This window comes from Rutilus rutilus (genome assembly GCF_951802725.1).
Source record: "Rutilus rutilus genome assembly, chromosome: 23".
Taxonomy (NCBI): Eukaryota; Metazoa; Chordata; class Actinopteri; order Cypriniformes; family Leuciscidae; genus Rutilus; species Rutilus rutilus.
Window position 1 is genome coordinate 12,931,108 of NC_140233.1, and position 22,842 is coordinate 12,953,949.

At 36.0% G+C, this 22,842-nt stretch overlaps 1 protein-coding gene across 1 annotated transcript; it reads left to right on the forward strand.

The window, feature by feature from the left end:
- The first annotated feature begins 1,346 nt into the window (after positions 1 to 1,346).
- Positions 1,347 to 21,295, forward strand: ferry3 (FERRY endosomal RAB5 effector complex subunit 3). Its single transcript, XM_084396647.1, has 14 exons — positions 1,347 to 1,416; positions 1,915 to 2,098; positions 2,222 to 2,367; positions 7,829 to 8,010; positions 8,734 to 8,833; positions 8,923 to 9,044; positions 11,519 to 11,625; positions 13,074 to 13,271; positions 13,373 to 13,501; positions 15,217 to 15,288; positions 15,361 to 15,563; positions 18,454 to 18,511; positions 19,583 to 19,650; positions 20,267 to 21,295. Exons 2-14 carry the CDS (start codon positions 1,921 to 1,923, stop codon positions 20,357 to 20,359), a joined length of 1,656 nt encoding a protein of 551 aa, XP_084252773.1. The 5' UTR covers positions 1,347 to 1,416; positions 1,915 to 1,920; the 3' UTR covers positions 20,360 to 21,295.
- The last annotated feature ends 1,547 nt before the right edge of the window (positions 21,296 to 22,842 follow it).

Consider the following 22,842-nt stretch of genomic DNA (forward strand, 5'->3'; position numbering starts at 1 on the left):
TATATATAAAAATGAATATGTGTATGATTTAAACAATGAGTGCAATAAACCATTTCAATATTTATCACGTCAAAAACATTTTTATGACTGTCCCTTTCATCACAACCAACAACGCCACAAAGAAAAATTCTCGAAAGTTGTTTACAACAGTGTTAATGAAAAGCTTCAGAACTATTTATTAAAAAAAAAACGTGTGAAGAAAACAATGAAAAATATTTACTGCATGCAATTTTGTCAAGATTTGCAAAAAGTGTGAAAATATTATGTTAATATTATTTGTTGTATACTTAAAAAAAAAAAAAAATATATATATATATATATATATATATATACATATATAGGCTATATTTATTATTTTATTTAATAATTTTATTAAGTATTATTAAGTATTATTAATACTTAAATATAATTTCCATCACATAATGCCCTTAAACAAATCAAATGAGATGTGGTGACAAATGTTCGTGATTTTCAGAAAAGCTGACAAAATGACAGAATTCTTCTGTGATGCCTCTATGTGCTGGTTTTATACCAGTAAAATATTGATTATAACATCAAGAACACTAAGCCATTACATTACACTACGTATCAATTTTCTTTCAGTTCCATTTAGTCAAGCAGGCTTTTTTGAAAGTCAGGCCACGATTATGCGATGATGTCTTAACTTTTTCCTCATGACGAAGTGAAAAGAGACAGTGCCGTGCGTGATTTATAGGCTTCAAGAGACAAAGAGCTCAACAAATGTGTCACTCTACCTGTAACTGATACAGCATGCATCTTTAATAGAGGTCTTGTCTATGTAACAGAGAACAAATCCTGTATTCACACCTCATGCTTCTGTTCAATGACAACAGTGTCCCATCCTAAATGATACAGTGACACAAAATACTACTATTAATATTACACTATTGCAGCATGAAAGGAATTTATATTATTCAGTGGACCATTTAGGTCCTCGAATGCCATTAGGCCCACACAAAGGCCTATATCCTATTAAATATATGCTACTCTATTAATTATTATCTTATTTAAGATAGCCTGATAAACAAGTCAAAGATTTCAGGCCTACATGTAGACAAACATTTTCATACTAGCCTACAAGAATAATCAGATTTTGTGTGATTCATTTTTTTAAAAATGCAGCAATTCACATTTTTCATAACATATAGGCCTAAGTAATCGATTTTTGCTTGTAAACTGTGCAGGAGAGGACTCAAATATTTTACGTTTTGTTGCTAACTTTTGGACAGTATGTTGGTCTGAAATATGAAATGATAATTATTGAGAAATAAATAATTATAATAAATTAGTTTAAACTTTTTTTTTTCCGACAAACCTCCTGTCGAGAAGAATCTGCTGTTACCAATTGCACGATAGCGGATCAGCTGACAGCTAGCCGAGTAAAAACAAGCGGAGGTAAGCCGGAAGTGTCTTTCAAGCAAATAATATTGAACAATTTACAGAAAAATGCACGAATAATAGCCGTGTATTTCAACCACACTTGATTTTCAAACATACTTGAGTTTGTATGTGTTTTTTTAGTCTTCTGGGACGAGCTCGTTCCGAACACTGAATTTATTCGTGTGATGTTAGCTGTTGTTGAAAATAAAATTAAAACGATGTGCTTAGTTATGAACAGATATTTGCATCCATATTTTCTGTATTTATCTATCGAGAATTTCTGGCTACATCACGACGGCAGAGTTATTTTACGTGCTTATCCATATATTACAGTCTCAGTCCATCTCTGCAGAACCTATGGCTGTGTCTCAAAACCTAGGGAGCTGCCCTACCTACTAGACAGCATTCATAATAATAGAATTATCAAATTGTAACTTCATGACAATTTTTGCTGTATCTGTCGTCTATGCTGTAAATCCATTATTTGTTTGTCTGTCTGTCTTCTGAATACAGGCTAAGATGAGGAAAAACAAAGGGAAAACCAATACAATTGAAAAGGAGTTTGAGTTTGAGTTTAAGGCAGGAAACCATCACTGTGTCCTCAAAGTACCACTTCAGTTCCCACTCAGAGAAAATGTCAGTGATCTTCATGGGCGGATCATGCTGCTTCATAAAATCCCCTGTTTTGTGGAAAATGGTAATGTATTAACATTTATTTGAGCATGTATCAGATTCAATCCTCAGTTTATCAACACATTATTTTCAAGTCGTGAATATGAATTACTGTGTAAACCCTCTAACGCTTCTGCTTTGATTTTAGACTTGAAAAACAGACTCGTTAGTTTCATAGAGAGGGAAATGTTAGCGGATTACGACCGAGAAGCAGAGGCAGCCCTGCAGAGACTCACTACTGGAGAGGTTGACGTCAACAAACTTACAAATATATGGGCCAAGGCCTATTCTGAGGTAAGAGCACAGTCTCAATCTAATAATTAAATTATCTACATCTACATCTACACCAGCACCACTTCAGCTTTTAATTCTAAATCAGTTTCCCTTTATGAAGTATATCAGTCAAGTCACTTGTATTTATATTGTGCTTTACACAATACAGGTTGTTTCAAAGCAGCTTCACATTAGTAAAACAGGTCAATTTTGAAGCGATTTCAATTCAACAGCTCTACAGATGGTAATAGTGCCATTATATTTCAGCTTTAACTTAGTATGATGTTTCAATTTCAAAATATTGTTTAAAAGTTGCAAAGTTCATTCATTATTAATCAAGTTATGATAAGCACCTCAACAGAAGGCAATAGTGCCATTATTCATTAATGTTTATTCAGTTAAGTTTAATAACAGTGTGTATGTTGCAAAGTTAGTGTCATAGATAGAGATGCACCAGCGGAAAATTCAGGTTGTGCTTGCCGAAAACCGAAGCCGATAAATAAATAATAACCAATTAATTAATCTAATTAATTTAATAATCAACACTCAATTAGATACAACTGAGTTGTACAAACATTTAAATTACATCTAAGTTTTTATATCAGTATTTTATTAACAGAATTGTTTCTACTTAAAGTTTGTTGGTGAAATAAACCTTTAAACGACAATAAACTGTAATAACTTGTTTTCATGACAGATTTATTAAAACATACAATAAATAGGCTAATGAAGTCTTCACTAACAGGTTAAGTAAAAACTGAACACAGTCAAAACATGCAATCAGAGAAGTGATATGGAACTGTATACTGAATACTGGATACTGAAACCGTGCGTTTTCTCTGAAAATAATTGCATACCTTAGAACGTTCATCAACCAATCAGATTCAAGCATTCAACTGCCCTGTAGTATAAATGTCTGTTTCGGTCACTGATTTCGATCCTCCAAATCCATTTCGGACTGAAACCGAGACATTTTGCCAGCTGAACAATTGTTAAGTTTTTACACAACAGTACAATGCATTGAACGCACTCTAATTCTATCCCTTACAACAGGGCCGGCCCTGACCAATTTGCTGCCCTAGGCAAGATTTTACCTGGCGCCCCATGCATCACAGCCCATTTCACCCTGTCATTGTGTTCATGATTTAGCATATATATATATATATATATATATATGTATATATACACACACACACACACACACACACATTACATTACAGCAGAACTGTTTCCAACACTCATAATAAATCATCATATTAGAATGATTTCTAAAGGATCATGTGATAGACCGGATGTCACATGTGACACTGAAGAATGGAGTAATGATGCTGAAAATTCAGCTTTGCATCACAGAAATAAATGATAATTTAAAGTATAATAAATTGAAAACAAATTATTTTAAATTGTAATAATATATCACAATATTAAATTTTTTTCTGTATTTTTGATCAAATAAATGCAGGCTTGATGAGCAGAAGAAACTTCTTTCAAAAACATTAAAAATAGTAATGTTTCCAAACTTTTGGCCTGTACTGTATCCCCCAAAAACTGCACAACTGTAGAGTAAAACATTAATAAAAAAGTGATAATAAAAAATGCGTCTTAAAACTGACATGATTGTACAAAATCACAGTCTGGGGACTCAGAACTCAGAACAACTGCTAACATTAAGTTTAAGGTAAAAATAACTGCCATGAAATTATAGTATCTTACTCCTATGCAATAAATTGTTCATTCACTACATCTCTTTACCTCTGTCTTTATCCTCTTCTCTTCTTTTTGGCACTGTATCTATCGCAGACTATGCTCATTTATAATGTGTCATGTAAATTCGGCCTTCCGTCACAATCAGGAAACTTTCACCGTGTCTAGAACTGGCGCGAGCTGCCAGGCCCGTTTCTACGAGCTGTGTGTTAACAAAAGCAGTGCTGTCTACATTGGATGCGGCGTCGGGCACGCTACACAACAAATTACCAACAACTGATCGCGCGCGCGCTCTGTTTCTGACGCACTTCAAGCACTCGATGGGCGGGGGAAGATTGAAGAGCCGGATTTTATTTATTTTTTTTGCTTTATTTGGTAGTATTTCGAATTAATGGTTATAAAATAGTAGCCTATTATAAAAAAAAAAATATGTAAAAAAAATTTCAATTATTTTTTTTATTTTTTTTATTCACTCGTTCACTCATTCTGGCGCCCCTATGGATGAGTGGCGCCCTTAGCATTTGCCTATACCGCCTATGCCGCGGGCCGGCCCTGCCTTACAATCTCATTTTCATTCCCGTCAAAAATGAATTATGGCGCTATGCTGATTAAGGTCCATTACTCAGCTCAATTATTTCATCCGGTAACATCAATGCAGTAGCCTGGGTTTCCCCATGCTGCCTTGCGCGCAGCGCGATTTTATTCATTCTGCTAGGCAGCCTGGATTCCATAGACCAGATTTTCGCCTCAGCGAGGGGACCAATCACATAACGGGGAGGGAGCAGCGAGACGATAACGACGTCTATGCGACACACCGAAGCAGTTTGTTTATATCTATACATACCTTCTACCCTCATGTTTGTCTTGCACAAACGGCAATAGTCACTGAACGCCATCGTGTACACATAAATCTCTGACCCATCGTCTTCTTCCTCGTCGAATTTCTGTCGCTCTACGTACGTCATCTGGTATAATTGAAACGATTGGCTATGAGCTACGTACAGGCGCATTTGATAGACATTCGTAGCGCCCAATAAACGGCTCTGGGCATTCGTAAACCACACCTCAAATACGAGAAAATGAACATGTGGTTCCCAGACCACGTCTCAATGAGACGAGGTCTGACGTTAGCCAGGCTATCAATGCAGTTAAATCAATTGAATTACTCAATATCAGTCGTCTTTTAATTTGCTAATTTGTCTTTTAAACCAATAAATCACACTGGCTCTGCCCACACAAATAATTCCTTTGAAACAGAATATCTGTCCTATTTCCACATTTAAGAAGGTCAGCCCGACCATCTGCATTAGCACTTCAAAGTATTGCAGTTTAAATTCTGCTTCCACTTGCTCCAGCAAACTTATAAAAAGAAAGCAGAATCCGCCCCCTCCCTTTTCTATGAAGCGCTGATGGCTCACAGCTATGCACACAGGATAACCATTAACATTTTACAGCAGCCATACACAAATACACATGGATGCTCTCCAATCTATTTCAAGCCCATCAAATGGCCTTTTAACGACCACCTGGTTGTTTGTGTAAAAAGATTCTTATGGTTTTATTTATAGCGGTTAATTAAGCTTCCAGGTCTTTTTTCATATGCAAAGTATGTAGAAAAAAGTTCATCTAATGTATAAAAATAGGTTACACAACCTATTCTTTTATTTAGAAAAAAATATATGCACTATATTAATAAAAACATCAAGATTTAAAGACCCCCGTGGTAAAAAAATCAAGGTTTTAATGTTGTTTGTATGTCTGTGGGGTGTTTTACTATGCTTTAAGACAAACCATGTGCAAATTCATGTCAGCTCTATTGCTGCTGAGTATTTTCTCCTTAAAACTGCAGTGAAAAATAGACAGTCTCAAAAACTGTTTAAAACCACCCCCGTTTCCTACCATCACAAACATGTAACCAATCCCGTCAATGTGCTGCATAGTGAATGCAAGAACACCTTTAAGAAGGGACAGGAAAAATCAGGTACATATATCAATATAGCGGTTGAATTATGTATATGATGTATATTACGATGTTATGATGAACTATATGCCTTTCTCCACTGACGTTCTATAAGTGTTTCTGACTCAAAGCTGTCTGACTCTGAGATGGCGAACGGGAACATGGTTTATGTAACACATTAGCAACACATTATTAGCTCTTTGAGAACGTAGTCAAGCCAAAGGCTAATCATATCAATTACCGTTGTAGAGAGCGATACATAAAACGCATTACCATTCTGATACATCGACTTTTGTTGACGAGCTTGTATAGTTCACTCTTCTGAATCAGTTTTTGGTATAAACATAGATGGCTAAATTAAACCAATATTTCCACTCGCCACTGTGTAGCGTTTACTACAGTTGATCGAGTGGATCAGGAAATCCGAGCTGGTGTGATTGAGTGGAGACAGGGACACATTTTCATAGCTCAGCGTGTACTTATTGAATCAAGGGTGTAGAGTTACATTCAAGCTAATTTAAAGGTAGGGTAGGTAATCCTTTTTCTAAAAAAAAAACATTCCAAATTTGTTTAAACTGTCTTTATATACCAATACATAATTAAAATGTAAGTACTCTGAAAAAGAAAATATAAAAATCGAGTGACTGTAGACCTTTTAATCTGCAATAAACACAGCTCATTATTTCCATTCACTCCCACCCCCTCCCTTCTGAGCTCCTTCCAAAGCCACGCCCCCAAAACACATGAACGCGCGACGCCAAACGCTCAGGCTGGAACAAGACGCATTTATTACCTGAGACGAGTGGAGAGGAAGGAGCGCAGTACATACAGTGACATCATGTCAGAATCACATGTAATAAAATACCTAACTTTATCACTATGAATATAAACAAATAAGATTTCTTTTAGTACTCACTATCAAGCTAGCATATCGATAATGGTAAAGTTTCATTCGGTAACGAGCTATATTTATAAGGCAAAACTAAAAACAGGTTGCATTGATACACGTTTTTCCATTACCATCAGTTACACTGTGATGAAGGTGAATTTCGTGTAAGATTCATAACATATACGGTGTTTTGCATGTAAGAGTTTCCATGATGAAAACATTGTTGACTCTAATGAAGACTAACGTACACTCCGAGTCCGGAGACAAGTACCGCATCGTCGGTTCGAGGACAGGTCCGGGGTTGAGGGCGAAGCAGAGGAGGTCGTTCAAGAGTGCGGGCAGGGTCCGAGGAAGTAGTTTTTGCCTTGTTTGCCTTTGCTGACTGCATGCAGGTGCTTTGAGCTGAATATTTCCGGGAACGGTGACATGTGATGAGTGCACGCAGGGCAGCGCGCGCAGTGGGGCTCGGGCACGAGACATGAAGGCATCTGATTGGTTCTTTACATTCGCACCGAATGGCAGTGATTGGTCAGAGTTTTTACTGTCCTGCAGCTGCTACAGAGGTCTGATTTTTTTCATTCCTTTTTCTAAACACATAATGTATTGACTACTATCAGGATGGAAGGACCATTTCACCCAGTATAAAAAAAAGTGTTTCTGAACAGGATTACCTACCCTACCTTTAAGGCATGAAAATACTATTTTCACAAAAAAATAAAAAACGTTTAGATTATCTAAGATGAGTTTTAATGGATACAATTATTGACTGCAGGGGGACTTTAAAACAACGACAAACAAAAGCATTTTAGGGAAATCAATTTATGTAGTTCCAGTAGGTGACTAATTGGTACAGAACAAGTAGTCAGCAAGTCGATTACTCTTGTGCCACCCTGATAAGTGTGTCTGTTCTGTATCATTTCTGTGTGTAGACTACACTGGAACATGCCCGTCCTGAAGAACCCAGCTGGGACGAGGATTTTGCGAGTGTCTATCATGAACTGATCCACTCTCCAGCCTCAGAGACCCTTCTCAACCTGGAACACAATTACTTTGTCAGTGTCTCTGAGCTCATCAGCGAGAGAGACATGGAGCTCAAGAAACTTCAGGAGAGGTTTGTGTGGGAGTTTGCAGCGAGATGGATTTCTGTTTTATGAGGGAAAATGCCAGGCAGTGCAATTTGGATAATGAGCTCTGAACGTAAATGCAGAATGTCTCCATATTCAGTCAAAAATAAGTAGTTTTGTTTAATTGCATAATAGTGCAGATGGAGTACTTTATTTGTGCACTTTTATTTTTATTAAAGATAATGATTATATTAATTGTTTGAACAGAAAACCTGTGCCTGAAATGCAAGTCAACATTTGGACACAACTTTATTCTTTATTGTGACTATTTTTTACATAAATATGAAACTGTTATTTCTTTTTAATATATATGCACGACCATTTAAAGTTGTGGTGTTAGATTTATGTTTTTTTTTTAAATAAATCTCTTATGCTTGCCATGGCTATATTTACTTGTTTAAAAATTTATAAAAAACACTTATTTATTCCTGTGATGCAAAGCTGAATTTTCAGCAGCCATTACTCCAGTCTTCAGTGTGTATATATATATATATATATATATATATATATATATATATATAATATATAATTGTATATAAATATAATAATATATATACACACATATATATATAAACACTTACTTTTATGTTGATGTGATTAATCGTGATTAATCGATTTGTCAGCTATATATATATCTTCATAAGAAACATGTCCAAAAGTCCAAAACTCCTACTATGAAATAGATTAAATATTAGAATTTGTCTTTACAGACAGGCTGTTGAGATGAATAAAGTCATGCAGGAGCTGGGAAAGAGTTTGTGTGACCAGGATGTGAATACCGTGGCTGCCCAACACTTTGATGCACAGCAAGTAAGACCAAACTGTCAGAACAAACTATAATAATGCAAAACATATGAATGACTCCAGACTTTTCTGTTTGGTGTTTTTGTGATGGGAAGGTGCTAGAGAACAAGTGGGCCAGTGAACTGAAGCATGTCACAGGCATCCAGAAACACGAGTACCAGGAATGGGTGATGAAGCTTCACCGGGACCTACAGAACCCCAACAACAGCACAATAAAGTGAGTGAAAGAAAAAGATGTAAAGTAGGGCCGTGACATTAACGCGTTAATTTCGATTAATTAATCTGAGACAAAATAACGCGTTAAAAAAAATAACGCAGATTAATCCATTCCGTATTGACCTTTGAACCTGGAGCCGTTCTAGCCACAATTCGACTGTAAAATGAAGGAGGGAGACGAGAACGCGCTGGCGCTGCCTGGATCATTGATTGGAACATTTACTTATAAAAAACAGCCGGCATTTCAACGTTGATTCACCGGTGAACGTAAGGCAGAGTCCTGCACGGGTCCAATTTTTTAAATCCGCACCCGCACCCGCAGTGCTTAAAACCGAATCCGACCCGTTTTCCGACAGCAGCACTAATTCAAATCCGCACCCGACCCGACCCGCTTAAAATAGAACCGACACCCGACCCGCACCCGAAATAAAATCAGTTTAGACTATCACATTATAGACACACTTACAAAAATGTTTATTGCCCGGTCATACAGAAGTTATTACACAACCATTAACACAAGGACAACTTCAGCCGAATCTGTCAAACGGCCGGTACATGAAGAACATAGCCAACGTTACCACAAAACTCGAGTAGCCTAATAACAGACGCGGCTACAACACTATTTTCTGCCACGCAATTTTGTCTAGCTTACATCTGACAATTTTGGGTTCAAACACGCCTGCACACAACACATATTTAACAGTGTTAAATGTGAAAAATACTGTTCGATAGAACTGCTTACTGCGTGCTTCCTCGGCGATGAATCCACATTTGCGGCTATCCAACATGAAAATGCATGCAGCAAATCCTTTCACAATATTGTTTTCTTCAGATATCTCCAAATTTCTCCCACACAATGGACTTGATTTTTGATAACGTATTGTCGATACCTTTACAATCTTCTAGTCCTAGCTATTCTTTTCTCCAACTCTTCAGCATCCATCTCGCCGACTGCAAGCAGATACTTTTCGCGCTTTTCGCGCTACTTTTTCAAAGTGAAAGTAGGTATAGAGACAGACTCCTGAGAGGGCGTGGGCACAAATAAACTGATGTGGATTTTTAATTATTTTATCAACTTGAAATACAGGCATATTTTTGTAAGTGTGTTCCTAAAAATATGCATATTTTTACGTTTGCACGTGATTGTTTTAAACCCGTGTTTAAACCCGTGTCCGACCCGACTCGACCCGCACCCGTATCCGACACAGTTGGATATTTCTCACCCGTTTGAACAAAATTTGCGGGTCACCCGTCGGGTACCCGCGGGTACCCGAACCCGTGCAGGTCTCTAACGTAAGGGACCAAGGTCGAATCAATGTTGGATTATGTTTCGATTGTGCAAAACGAATCAACGTTGAAATCGTGACGTTGTTTCATTGTTGATTTCGTGACGTTGTTTCACCGTCTCTTCTTTCAATATGGGTGAATAAAGATTGTATGTCAACGTTGTTGAACCAATGATGAATTATGCTTCGGTTTTGCAAATTGAATCAACGTTGATATCGTGACGTTGTTTCACCGTATTACCTTTCATCATGGGATAATGAGTCATGACAATGCTGACTGAATTTGTGATTAACTGTACACTAAAATATTGTTAACTGTCAAATTACTTGCAGCAATGGCTTAATTAAACACATTTAATAAAAATATAACACATGCTCAAGATTGTAAAACAAGTTTTATTCAGAAAAAACAAAAGTCTAAAAATACTTTCTAAAACAGATGAAAAACATCTCAAACTTTAAATTTCAGCATTTTCGAAGTAATGTTTAAAACCTGTAAAGCAAGTGTAAATAATGTTTATAATTTAATGTTTAATATCAAATGTATAATTTAATAATGTTCAATAATTTAATAATGTTCAATTGTATTGTATTGATTATTTGCTAGGCGCAATTATTTCAATGCTCACCCTTTGAACATTTGAACATTATTTCAATAACATGTTCAACACAATTATTTTTAATTGATTGACAGCCCTAATTTATATGCAATTAAAATGCGATTAATTTCGATTAATTAATTACAAAGCCTCTAATTAATTAGATTAATTTTTTTAATCGAGTCCCGGCCCTAATGTAAAGACATTGATGGCATTAAGATTATGAATCCTTACCGAGGTGATCAATGATTGTGTCAGGTGGTGAAGTGAATAGTAGTAGAAATCAGACACAGAGAAGCTGAAAGCTGCCCATGTGCGAGTAACATCCTCAAAGAGATTCTTCTGGTTCTGATTTAGGAAATTCTGCCTTAGACATTTCATTCACTTGACTGAATGTCTTTTAACAGCACATTAGATGCGGTTTCAGTTCTAACTGATTTTTACTGCATCCCCGCTTTGACACATTGACACCGTCTAGCACATGAGTGAATAGTGTTACACTTGAGCCAACGGCAAAACAACTGTATTTATCATTGTGATTGATGGACGGCGAGGAACTTTAGAAGTTGAGCTTGTTATTTGTGTTTCAGCGAGGAGATCAAGGTGCAGCCCGGTCAGCTGGGGGAGGCAGGGGAAGCGGGGGCTCGGCTCTTCGAGGAGCAGCGACAGCTGGAGGAGAGCTTCACCATCCACTTAGGTATGGCGTTTCCTTGGAAACATTGGGCGCTACAAAACTGCACATAAAAATACCCACATACAACAAATCGGCGCGGGGATTTACGCCTACTTCCAATGTGTTTTCAGTCTGCCTCTCAAGGTCATTATTAACAACGTTTTGATCATATGTAGTGGACATGTGCAATTAATGTTTGACCAGAAAGGGTCCAAATGCATTTTGTCTCGATTTAAAACTTCTTTTTGTGAAATGTTTTGCTTGCAATATTCTTTGCATTTATGTTTGATAATTTAGTATCTAGTATAATGACATTGATGCACATTCATGCATTTTTAGTTGTGGCTTAACCAAATATTTTTCGGCCCACTCTACATAAGTTAAGGATGCACCCATTAAAAAATTCTGGGCAAGAACGTAATCTGATAATTGAAATGTAAATTCATGGCATTCAAATGAAAAGTCATTTTAAATAAGTGTTTTATAGAGTTGTAAAGTCAAATTGTGTCGTGAGATATATGCTAATTTTCTCGCCATTGAGTTTATATCTCAAGAGTATAACTCGCAATTGCGAGGAAAAAAAGTCCTTTATATCTCGCAATTCGAACTTTATAACTCGCAATTGTGAATTTATATATCACAATTCTGAATTTATAACTCGCAATTGCAAGAAAAAACATCAGATTTGTGATAATATTTGAGATAAAAAGTCACAATTACCTTTTTTAATTTTTTATTCTGTGGTGGAAACAAGCTTCCATAAAATTTAGAAGCCACAACAATATAAAGCACAGTATAAAAATGGACATACATTTTGAGATTAGCTAAAGATTACTTTTAACAGTGTTCTTAAAATATTAATGTTAATAAATATGAACTAAAATGTTAACTAAATGAGCATTTGAAGACATATCAAAAATCATAAATATTTGATATCGACCAGTATACACTTCTGTTCAAAAGTTTGGATTCAGTAATTTATTTTTTAAAGAAATATTAATACTTTTATTCAGCAAGGATGCATTAAATTGATCAAAAGCGACAATAGAGACATTTATGATGTTACACAATATTTTTATTTCAAATAAATGCTGTTCTATTGAACTTTCTATTCATCAAAGAATCCTGAAAAAGGTTGTTGAAAACTGTTTTCAACATTGATAATAATAAGAAATGTTTCTTGAGCAGCAAATCAGCATATTAGAATGGTTTCTGAAGGATCACAGAAATAAATCGAATAAAAAGCAGTTATTTTCAGTTGTAATAATATTTCACAGTATTACGTTTTTACTGTATTTTTTTATCTAATAAATGCAGCCTTGGTGAGCATAAGAGACTTCTTTCAAAAATCTTACCGACCCAAAACTTTTGAACAGTAGAGTATATCCAATATTAACCGTACATCAAAATATTCATTTTTAAATAAACAGATACAAAAAGCCACCTATGTGATGCGTATATTTGTCTTTCAGGGGCTCAGCTGAAGACCATGCACAATCTCCGTCTGCTACGATCTGATGTTCTGGACTTTTGTAAGCACCGTCGGCACAGCAGCAGTGGGGTGAAGTTACGGCGACTGCAGACTGCCCTCTCGCTCTACTCCACATCGCTCTGCGGCCTGGTGCTGCTGGTCGACAACAGAGTCAACTCGTACAGTGGCATCAAGAGAGGTTTCATATCTAATTTGTAGCATTTCATTGCAAAGATAAACAAAAATCAAAATAAAAGACAACTAACGTAATAACATCTTCAATTGTTCCTGTGACCTCAGACTTTGCAACAGTGTCTAAGGAGTGCACAGACTTCCACTTCCCCAGATTGGATGAGCAGCTGGACATCATCCAGCAGGTGGTGCTGTACGCACGAGCTCAGCGCAGCAGCAAGCAGAGAGAGCAGCCCGGTGAGTGACACAACAACTGTGTGTGTGTCCGTCCAAAACCAGCACCTCTGCATTGCACCATCGCATATCCAACTTCATTCCCACCACGAGGAAGAGTTCAGTTTCATTCTACAGGGACTATGACAGGCTACAATGAAACTTGATACACATTTTTTTTTCAAGATGCACAAATGTTTTGGCAGAAAGTGGAGTGCACTGGTACAGTTTTGCTAACTCTTTGTAATAACTGTTGAATATTTAATTACCACAGTGAAAGAGAACTCTTATTACCATGATAATATCTTTTTTTTGTTTTTTGCTTTTCGACTTTTGTTAAGTAATTTGCAGTGAATTTAAACCACTGAGATTCAAATTTTATTGTGTGGTAATTGGTACAATAAGAGACTTATTTTAAAAACATAAAAAAATCTAAATTATTCCAAACTTTTGACCGGTAGTGTATATACATACAGGGGTTGAAATTTTTATACATATACATAATGCAGGGCTGCCGACTCTCACGCATTGAGCGTGAGACTCACGCAATTGACACTTTTCACACGCTCTCACGCCACACATCCATTTTCTCACGCACTTTTAATATTAAACTAATTCTCAGCTATTAGATTCCGTCAATTTTATTACGAAATTCAGACAAAAATACGTTTGGCGCTTGTAAATGTGACGTGACAGATCGCTGAGCGCCTCAGTTCAAGTGCACGTGAACCGATCATCTGTTACTTTTTTATTTAAAGATGCAGTACAACTTACCGAAAGTATACATAATATCGACCAATTAGTGTTTTTCAACCACGCAGGAGAACAATTATGTCACATAACGTTACATTTATCTCAGGAAAGCCATTTAATGACCATAGCATGTTAACTGAATAGAAAAAATAGCTAGAGAGGAGATTTTGCTGAGCACTATATTACATATTTATTATATTTTTACTTATGTCATTAAATAATTGTTATAACAAAAACTGCATTATATTTAATTTAATTTAATTTGTTATTTTTAACCTTTAATAATACCAGCAGATTGGGCCCTCTATGTTTACAGCATTAGGTGAGATTTTTTTTTTAAATAAATTTTAAAATAAACATGTATCTAAATTAGTCAATATTGAATCAAAATCGGAATCAAATCACAAGAATGGAATTGAAATCTTGAAATTTTTGTCAAGCAATAATAAAAACTGTATCCTACCAGTCATTGTAGGGTACAATGTAAACACTGTAACATGTTGTCACTAAACTTCATAAAATTCTATTTAGTTACCAAATATTTTGACAATCACAATTACACTTATTGTGATGCAATATTTGTTTTTAAATTAAGCACATCCTCCCACCCCAATTCACAGCAGCCTGCTTTTTTTATTATTAAAATAAATATAAACTTTTTTGTTGCCTTTAGTTTTTTTGTAGGAATTTTTCTGCCTTATTTTTGTTTTTGTATATGAAAACCAAGCACATTTTCTCCCAAATTCAATTACTATAATGCAAATAAGAATTGTATAATAATTCAGTTGTAAATTGTATTTATACATTATTTTTATGTATTCGTTGTACTGACTTTAATGTGTGATGAATGGAATGGAAAAAAATAATTGTGTCCAATAAATCTAATGACAATCATTGTTTCAAAATAGGATAGTTACAAACTCAAAAGTGAAGCACAACATATTTGGATGCATTACACTTACACACATCTTGATTTTGTTTTATAGAGATGACAAGAAATGGGGGAAGTGAAGACAAAAATAAGATCATAGATAGGAATTCCTCCAATATCCTCCCAGGTAATTCGAACATTTCCGTATGCTTTTAGCGCTCTGTTTGATTAGTCCTAACATGCTGTGGTTTTTCATAAGGTGAATTCTACATCTCTCGCCATTCCAACCTGTCTGAGGTTCATATTGTCTTCCACCTCTGTGTGGATGATAACGTGCGTTCGGGGAACATCACAGCCCGGGACCCGGCCATCATGGGCCTGAGGAACATCTTGAAGGTCTGCTGCACCCATGACATCACCACCATCACCATCCCGCTGCTGCTGGTGCATGACATGTCTGAGGTAAGAGTAGATAGATGACATTTCACTTCATTAACCCTTTAGAACCTGAAGCTAAAATAGGTGTTTTTCACATAATTAGATTTTTTGACTGTAAAATTCTAAAACAATGTGCTCATGTGCAAGGTGTCATCTTTTTCAGAAAAAGATAAGCTTTCAACAAATTACAGTTATTGACCATTATTGTGTGTGGTGAGTTTGTAAATAGAATTTAAATAGACAAAAATAAAAAAAAACGAGAATAAATGTACTGATTTTTATTTAGAAAAAAACTGAACGAAAGAAACTAACACTTTAAAGTTGAAAAATGAACTATAATACATATATATAAGTCTTTTTTGTTACATTGGGTTGCACAGTTTTCATTTAGGACACTTTTTTTCATACACGCACACATACAAATGCACGCATTCATAGGCACGCACACATATACATGCACGCACTACATGCTTAGATACGTGAAAGAGTAACAGCCATCCGCCTCCCAAATTTCATAAAAAATCATCCCAATCCCCTCTTCTGCTGTCTAACACTTCTTTCGCCATGTATTTGTTCATTTCTTTTATTATTTTATGCAATCCAAAACACTCTAACCTGCCGCGCGTTGTATCTCTCTGTTCAAATCCTTCCATCCTGCGCTGCTGTCATTTGCAGACGGAAAGCATGACATTACCGTAATAAGCCGTATATTGCCGAAAAGCGCATGATGTCTACTTTCAGGAACTATTTGAATTATTTTGATAGTGCAAACGGTTGAAGAGTTACAGTGACATGAATACAGCTTGGTTGGCTGTGTCGTCGACGACACATCCGGTTTTAAAGGGTTAAAGAAAACATTTTTATTGCTGAACAATTTTGTAAACATTTACAAACAATGACTTATGTTTACATTATTTAAGCATCTGTGAAGTGAATCATGGGATGGATTCATGTCTGAATTCCTAAAAGTGTCCAAAGCCTGAACTTTTGAGCCGCTAGACACAATTTTGATTGGAACGTCTGAAAAATTGTAGTTGAGGACTTAAATATCGTAGGGTGTTCAAAAACCCAACTGAGCCTCAACTTTTCTATTACTGGAATCTATAACAATCTACATTCTAAGTGTGTTCCAGAGCATTCTGCTGCCAACTACCATCATTAAGATGTTTTTGTGGGAATTTTGGAGGCTTTGGCCCTTTACATTGGCATCTAGTTCTAGAACATGCAAACAAGCAGCCAAACAAAACAAAACATTCCATTTTAACCACCTGCGTCACGCTACATATATCTGATATATTGCTCTCAAGAAGCAAAAAGCATTTCTGTTCACTTGTGATTGGTGTTCCTGTAATTCAGCATGCATTTGTTTTCCTTGAAAATGTTACTTCATTGTGCACGCTTAATTACTGTAATTTATTAACGAGCCAAAGCATGTGATCTGGCTTGCATTGATGCGTGGAAAATGAAAAGGGCCATGTCCTATTATGCAAAGAATTCTATTCTACTTAAAATATGAACACATAAAGAAATAAAGAAATCATCATTTTGAATCCTAGAGTGAATTTAGGTAGTGATGGGAAATGCTGTGCAAAGTTTTCGAAGCAGTTTGAAACTGGTGGTGCCTGCTGGTAAAAACAGTGTAAATGCAATGAAAACCCATCCAAAACTCTATATATATTGCAATAAACAAATCATTTAAAACCATTAAATATGAAGTGTCTGTATAATATAATATTTACTTAAATTGTAGGCCTTGTTTTATGGAGAGCTTGGTTAATCAGGCCAATAAGAGACTTTTAACTTCAACTCTTCCTTATTATACAAATGTGTCATTAAAAATGTCTACAAATTCATAAAACTATATAGACATTGACTGGTTCATGTGTTCACAGAGATCATTGCCCCCTAGCGGCGAACCATTGAAATTTCGAAATGTTTCGAAACAGTTATGACATAACGAAGCCTCGTTAACTAAAATCACGTGACTTTGAACGTTTGAAACATGTTGCGAAGAATCACTGGTTCAAAACAAATGATTTGCAAGGGGTTTTGAAGCTTCACAAAGTGCCAATTACAAAATTTAGGCATCACAAAATAATAATTTTTTATATATTTAGTAAAAAAAAAAAAAAAAAGATTCACTGTGAGTGAGCATAAGGTGACAGCAAAGGTAATTGACAATGTAAAAAAGAGGAATATTCAATAAAATATCCAATATTAGCCAGTATATAACCAATGTCGACATATAATTTAAATAATGAACGATAACCAATGTGGTACCGAGATTTTGTCCTGATTAAATTGAACTCTTTAACTTTAGGTTAAATTTTAACTTGGATGCTCAACCTCAAAACTCTGTCGTCTAATTTAGAAATGGTCTGTTTTGGATCAGGCCGTCTGGACTGACCAGTGTAGTTCTGGGTAAACGAAAGCCTCAATCACAGCCTCTCTGACCACAGGCCGATGTTGAGGAATGTTCAGTGTTCAGGAAATGTTTTTCATTTGAACAGGAACTGTGTGTTCTCCCAGCCAAAGGCCAAGGATGCTTATAAGGCTGAGGTCTTAAGCCCTTTTGGGACAGGATTCGTTTTTAGGACGTACATGTCTGTGAAGTAATTGTTACTTTGGACTTCTGTGATGTTTATCGTCGAATGTCTGTAGAAATCAACAAGATAAGTGCGACTACTGCGATAATGTCTCATCACAAAATGATCTATAGTAAAATATTAAACATATGACATGAAAATGAAAGTGAAATTAATTTGAGATCTGAATAGTCTTGTATGAGAAGTTGTAGTTCTTCTTCACTTTGTGGAAGTTTTTCTCTACAAAGAGTGGTTTGGTACTTTTGCATCCCGGTTAAATATTATCTCAGTCACTGATTTGATCCCTCTCTTCCTCCTCTTCTGTACAGGAGATGACCATTCCCTGGTGTCTGAAACGAGCTGAGCTGGTCTTCAAGTGTGTGAAAGGTGGGCATGCAAAGAGCACAAATGTAGAATGTGCAGAAACTGCCATTGATTATCATCATATTCTATCAATAGCCTATATATCATTTGTTTACATTCTGATTATTTTTGTCTGTAATGTTGATTTTAAAGGCATCTAATACTGGGTTGCTAAATATTTTAGTTGAAAAGATACCCATCCCGTTTAGTTGGTTGTGTAAGACCAGCCTTAAATGTGGATATTTTTCCCTACTAGTAACAAATATCTCTATTATGCTTTTTTACATTTTCAACTTTCTTTAGTGTGTAATGTTGCTGTTTGAGCATGAAAAAGGTCTGCAAAGATACAAAGCACTAAGTCCACTCCAAAGGGAGTTTTTCTCTATATCAGCAAGCACTTGATTGTAGTCTTCAGTTTTCTTCTGGGAATGTACACATCACAATATTCCTCATTTAAATAACTCCCGTAGAAGGCATATGAGTTGTGTTAGTAGTGTGTTGAAACTTTTGGTTATGGTAAGGGCCGTGATATTTCTGAAACCCGCTTGAAGTGGTTGACTAATCAAACACACTGGTCCAGCTGACCAATCAGAGCACATTGCGCTATTCGGAAGGATTGGCTTCATAGAGACAGGAACTAAACAGAGCATTACTGACAGACTGGGAAGAGAGGTGCTGCAACAATGTCAAATATCTGAAAAATAGTGTTTTTTGAACATTCAAGCTCGAAAAACTATTCCTGTAGACCCTTAAAAACAAAATAAACACTTTGTAAAAGAGCATAATATGGCCTCTTTAATATACTTTTTTTTGTATATTTAATATTATTCTTTACATATTACATATTCAAGTAATTTCTAAGGTCAACCCTTTAGAGGATAAAGCATATAACAAAACAAACAAATTAAAAAAATTAGTTGTTTACTTTTGAGGGTCAATAAGAGTAGTATAATCAATCAATTTAGTCGAGTATTGTTGTTCATATTTACTTATCTTCTGTGTCAAATAAGAAGTCATTTTCTCCATTATCTCTACTTAAAACAATATGATAATGGTAAGAATGCAAATTGAGTCTTCTTTGCCTTTTTTATTTAGGTTTTATGATGGAAATGGCCTCCTGGGATGGAGGAATCTCACGGACTGTTCAGTTCCTTGTTCCACAGGTTAGTTTTAGCCTCATTGACTGTACAACAGTGTATTTTTTTTTATTTAATAAGTGACTATTCAGGAAATTTACTGGCAGTAGAATAAATAAACCATAATATACTAACTGTAATCTCAAACAATAGTGTCCATCAGTTGACAAATGCTTACAGGCTTAGTGGACTCTTCACATTCACAGCTGCCTGTTTTACTCTTTAACACCTTTTAAAATAACTCCTCTAAACTAAACCCTGTTGTCTAGATGCCGAACACACTGTATATATATGTACACTATCATTCAAAAATATGGGGCCTGTAAGATTTTTATGTTTTTGAAATTTGATCAAAATACAGTAAAAACAGTAATATTGTGGAAAAAATTTATATGTAAAATATAAATATAAATATAAAAAAATATTGTAAAATGTTCAGTGTCACATGATTCTTCAGAAATCATTCTAATATGCTGATTTGCTGCTCAAGGATCATTGTGAAAGTCTAACTTTTGGTCAATTTAATGCAAAACACATACACTAAGCCTTTTACTAAAGTCATTTACTAACAAAGTTACATTGTTTAGCAATTTATTAAAGAATGTGGCATCAATCTGTCTTTCTGATTGTCTTTTACCATCAGAGTATCTCAGAGGAGATGTTCTACCAGCTGAGCAACATGCTGCCTCAGATCTTCAGAGTCTCCTCGACGCTTACGCTAACGTCAAAGCGCTAAACACACACAGAACACCTCAGCTGGTGTCTTGTCACTTTAGGTTTTTAATTTTCAGAGACGTACAAACCGTAAGCTTTTTTGATACGCACTGTCATGTGATCAACACAATCCTGTCACAGGAGGCTTAGCTCCATGGCCTGATTATTTCAGTCATGAATTTTCCCTGGAATTCATAGATCTGTGCATTCCACATATCAGAGGGAAGTGTTCAGAGTTTTAGCTGTCTTGCTGTGACTGCCGTTCACCTAATGCTGCATGGGGAAACGCCATGGGTAATGCCAAGACAAGCTGTGTGTTTGTGCTGCATTGCAGTCAACCACCTTTGGCCTCTTGTGTCATCATACCTCTCCACAAACACAAGATGGCGCTTTATTCGGTATAGCATTTACATGTAGTTTGAGGTAACCAAAGCTGCTGATTCCAAATGTCAAATGAAACCAACCTTCCAAGCAATCTAAGTGATTTACCATGTGTTTGTATATTAAGTGCCAGTTGTAAGCCCTGGCATGTGTGCAGTTATATTTGAACTGTGTAATCTTTGGAAAGTGGGGCATTTGAAAACAGTATCATCTGTTTTTTATTGTAAATCTAACTCAACAGGATTCTAAAAAATATATACCTACATAATATTAATCAGGCAATCAGGAAAGATTTTTAGAGCCACAAAGAAAGTCTACATATTAACTGTTTTCTGTTAAGTCATTTGTTGGATTTCCCCTAATGAGGATATTACCATATGAAGTAGCTAAGTAGGGCTAATCTGAGGGTTAAAGCATTTGCATCCATATTAGCCTTTTGTCTGATACTACTGACGTGCTAATTATACGTTCATTGCTAAATGTAAATGCTTTGTAATTAAAGTACACTTCAATTAAACTCTGAATTTGACTATTTGATAATGCCAAAGTTGTATTAAAAATGTGTTGGTTTAGTTCAACTGCAGGTCTGCGTCCTTTATTACATATTATTTGTAATTAAAGGGATCATTTACCCACCCTCATGTTGTTCCAAACCTGCGTGAGTTTCTTTCTTCTGTTGGACACAAAAGAAGATATTTTAATGACTGTTGGTAACCAGACTGTTGATGGTAGCCAATGACTTGTTTAGGAAAAAAGACTATGGAAGTCAATGGCTACCATCAACTGTCTGGATACCAACATTCATTAAAATATCTTCTTTTGTGTCCAACAGAAGAAAGAAACTCACACAGGTTTGGAACAACATGAGGGTGAGATGATGACAGAATTTAAATTTTTGGGTGAATTATCACTTAATATACCGGACCGGTGTATACTTTTGTATACTTTCACATATATACTATGTGTATGTATGTATGTGTGTGTGTGTGTGTGTGTGTGTGTGTGTGTGTGTGTGTATATTCAATTATTAATTTTAGGATCATTGTGTGTTTTTGGTCAACAGGGTTTCTTTCATTCTTGGCAAAAACAGTACAAATATGTTATCTTTTAATTTGATGTATGAATCAAATAGGTCACGGAAGGCCAACAAAAGTTCTAGACTGTTCTGCTGTCCCTGCCAAAGTGAACTCAATCAGTCTCTAATGGCCCAGCAGTCTCGCTGTCAATGGTGCTCAACTCAGAGAGCTTGTGCTAAGGAAATGTGTCACCAAACGTCTCACATTCTTAGTATCAGTTAGTGTCAGAATCTGGTCTCTGGTTACCCCTGTTTTGGGTAGGGGACAGAGGTGCATGCTCAGCAGCGGCCCCTCCAGCAGAACCACCTCCCCCCTCTCGGCTTGCTGTTTTAACGGCCAGCTCTTTAGCCATCTGAGCCCTTATCATCCAACAACTGTGCCTGACAGAGCACTGTTTATTCAGCCAGGGTGAAACATTGAACGGCCTCCCATGATGAACTGGCCTATCTATCCTGTTTGTGTGATGAGTGTGGGATGTGTACATTTTACTTAGAGCTCATCATCTGCGCAGTGCACACTGTTTACATGTGCCGTCGATACATAAAAGCGTGGAAACAATAATTGGAAAGTTGATTCTCCTGGTGATTAAGATTTAAAAAGAAGCTGACGCTCAATTTAATAACAGTTTTCTGCAATGAACACCATAAGCCAGGCCCAGACATTCCTCATGGGATCAGATAGTGGCACGAACTGTTCTGTTAAAGTTGGCAGGAAAGTTGTGATATTCTTTCTTTCCTATTGTGACGTATATCCGAGTGAAACGGCTTCTCGAACAAGAAAAAAATGTAGGACAGGACTTGATTTTGTCCATCTGGAATTGATTGGATGATTGTGGTTTGCTATTGCTGTGATCTCATGTGAATGGTTGTTCCACCAGTAAACATTTTGATTTTAATTATTTTGATTAAAAATTACAAGAGCAAATACATTTTTATAAAATAATGATATGCACGGATAAATCATTTAGCCTATAATATAGACTGCAATATTCCATACATTTTTTTCCATTTTGATGGTGACCAAGTATGCCGGATGGATGGATGGATGG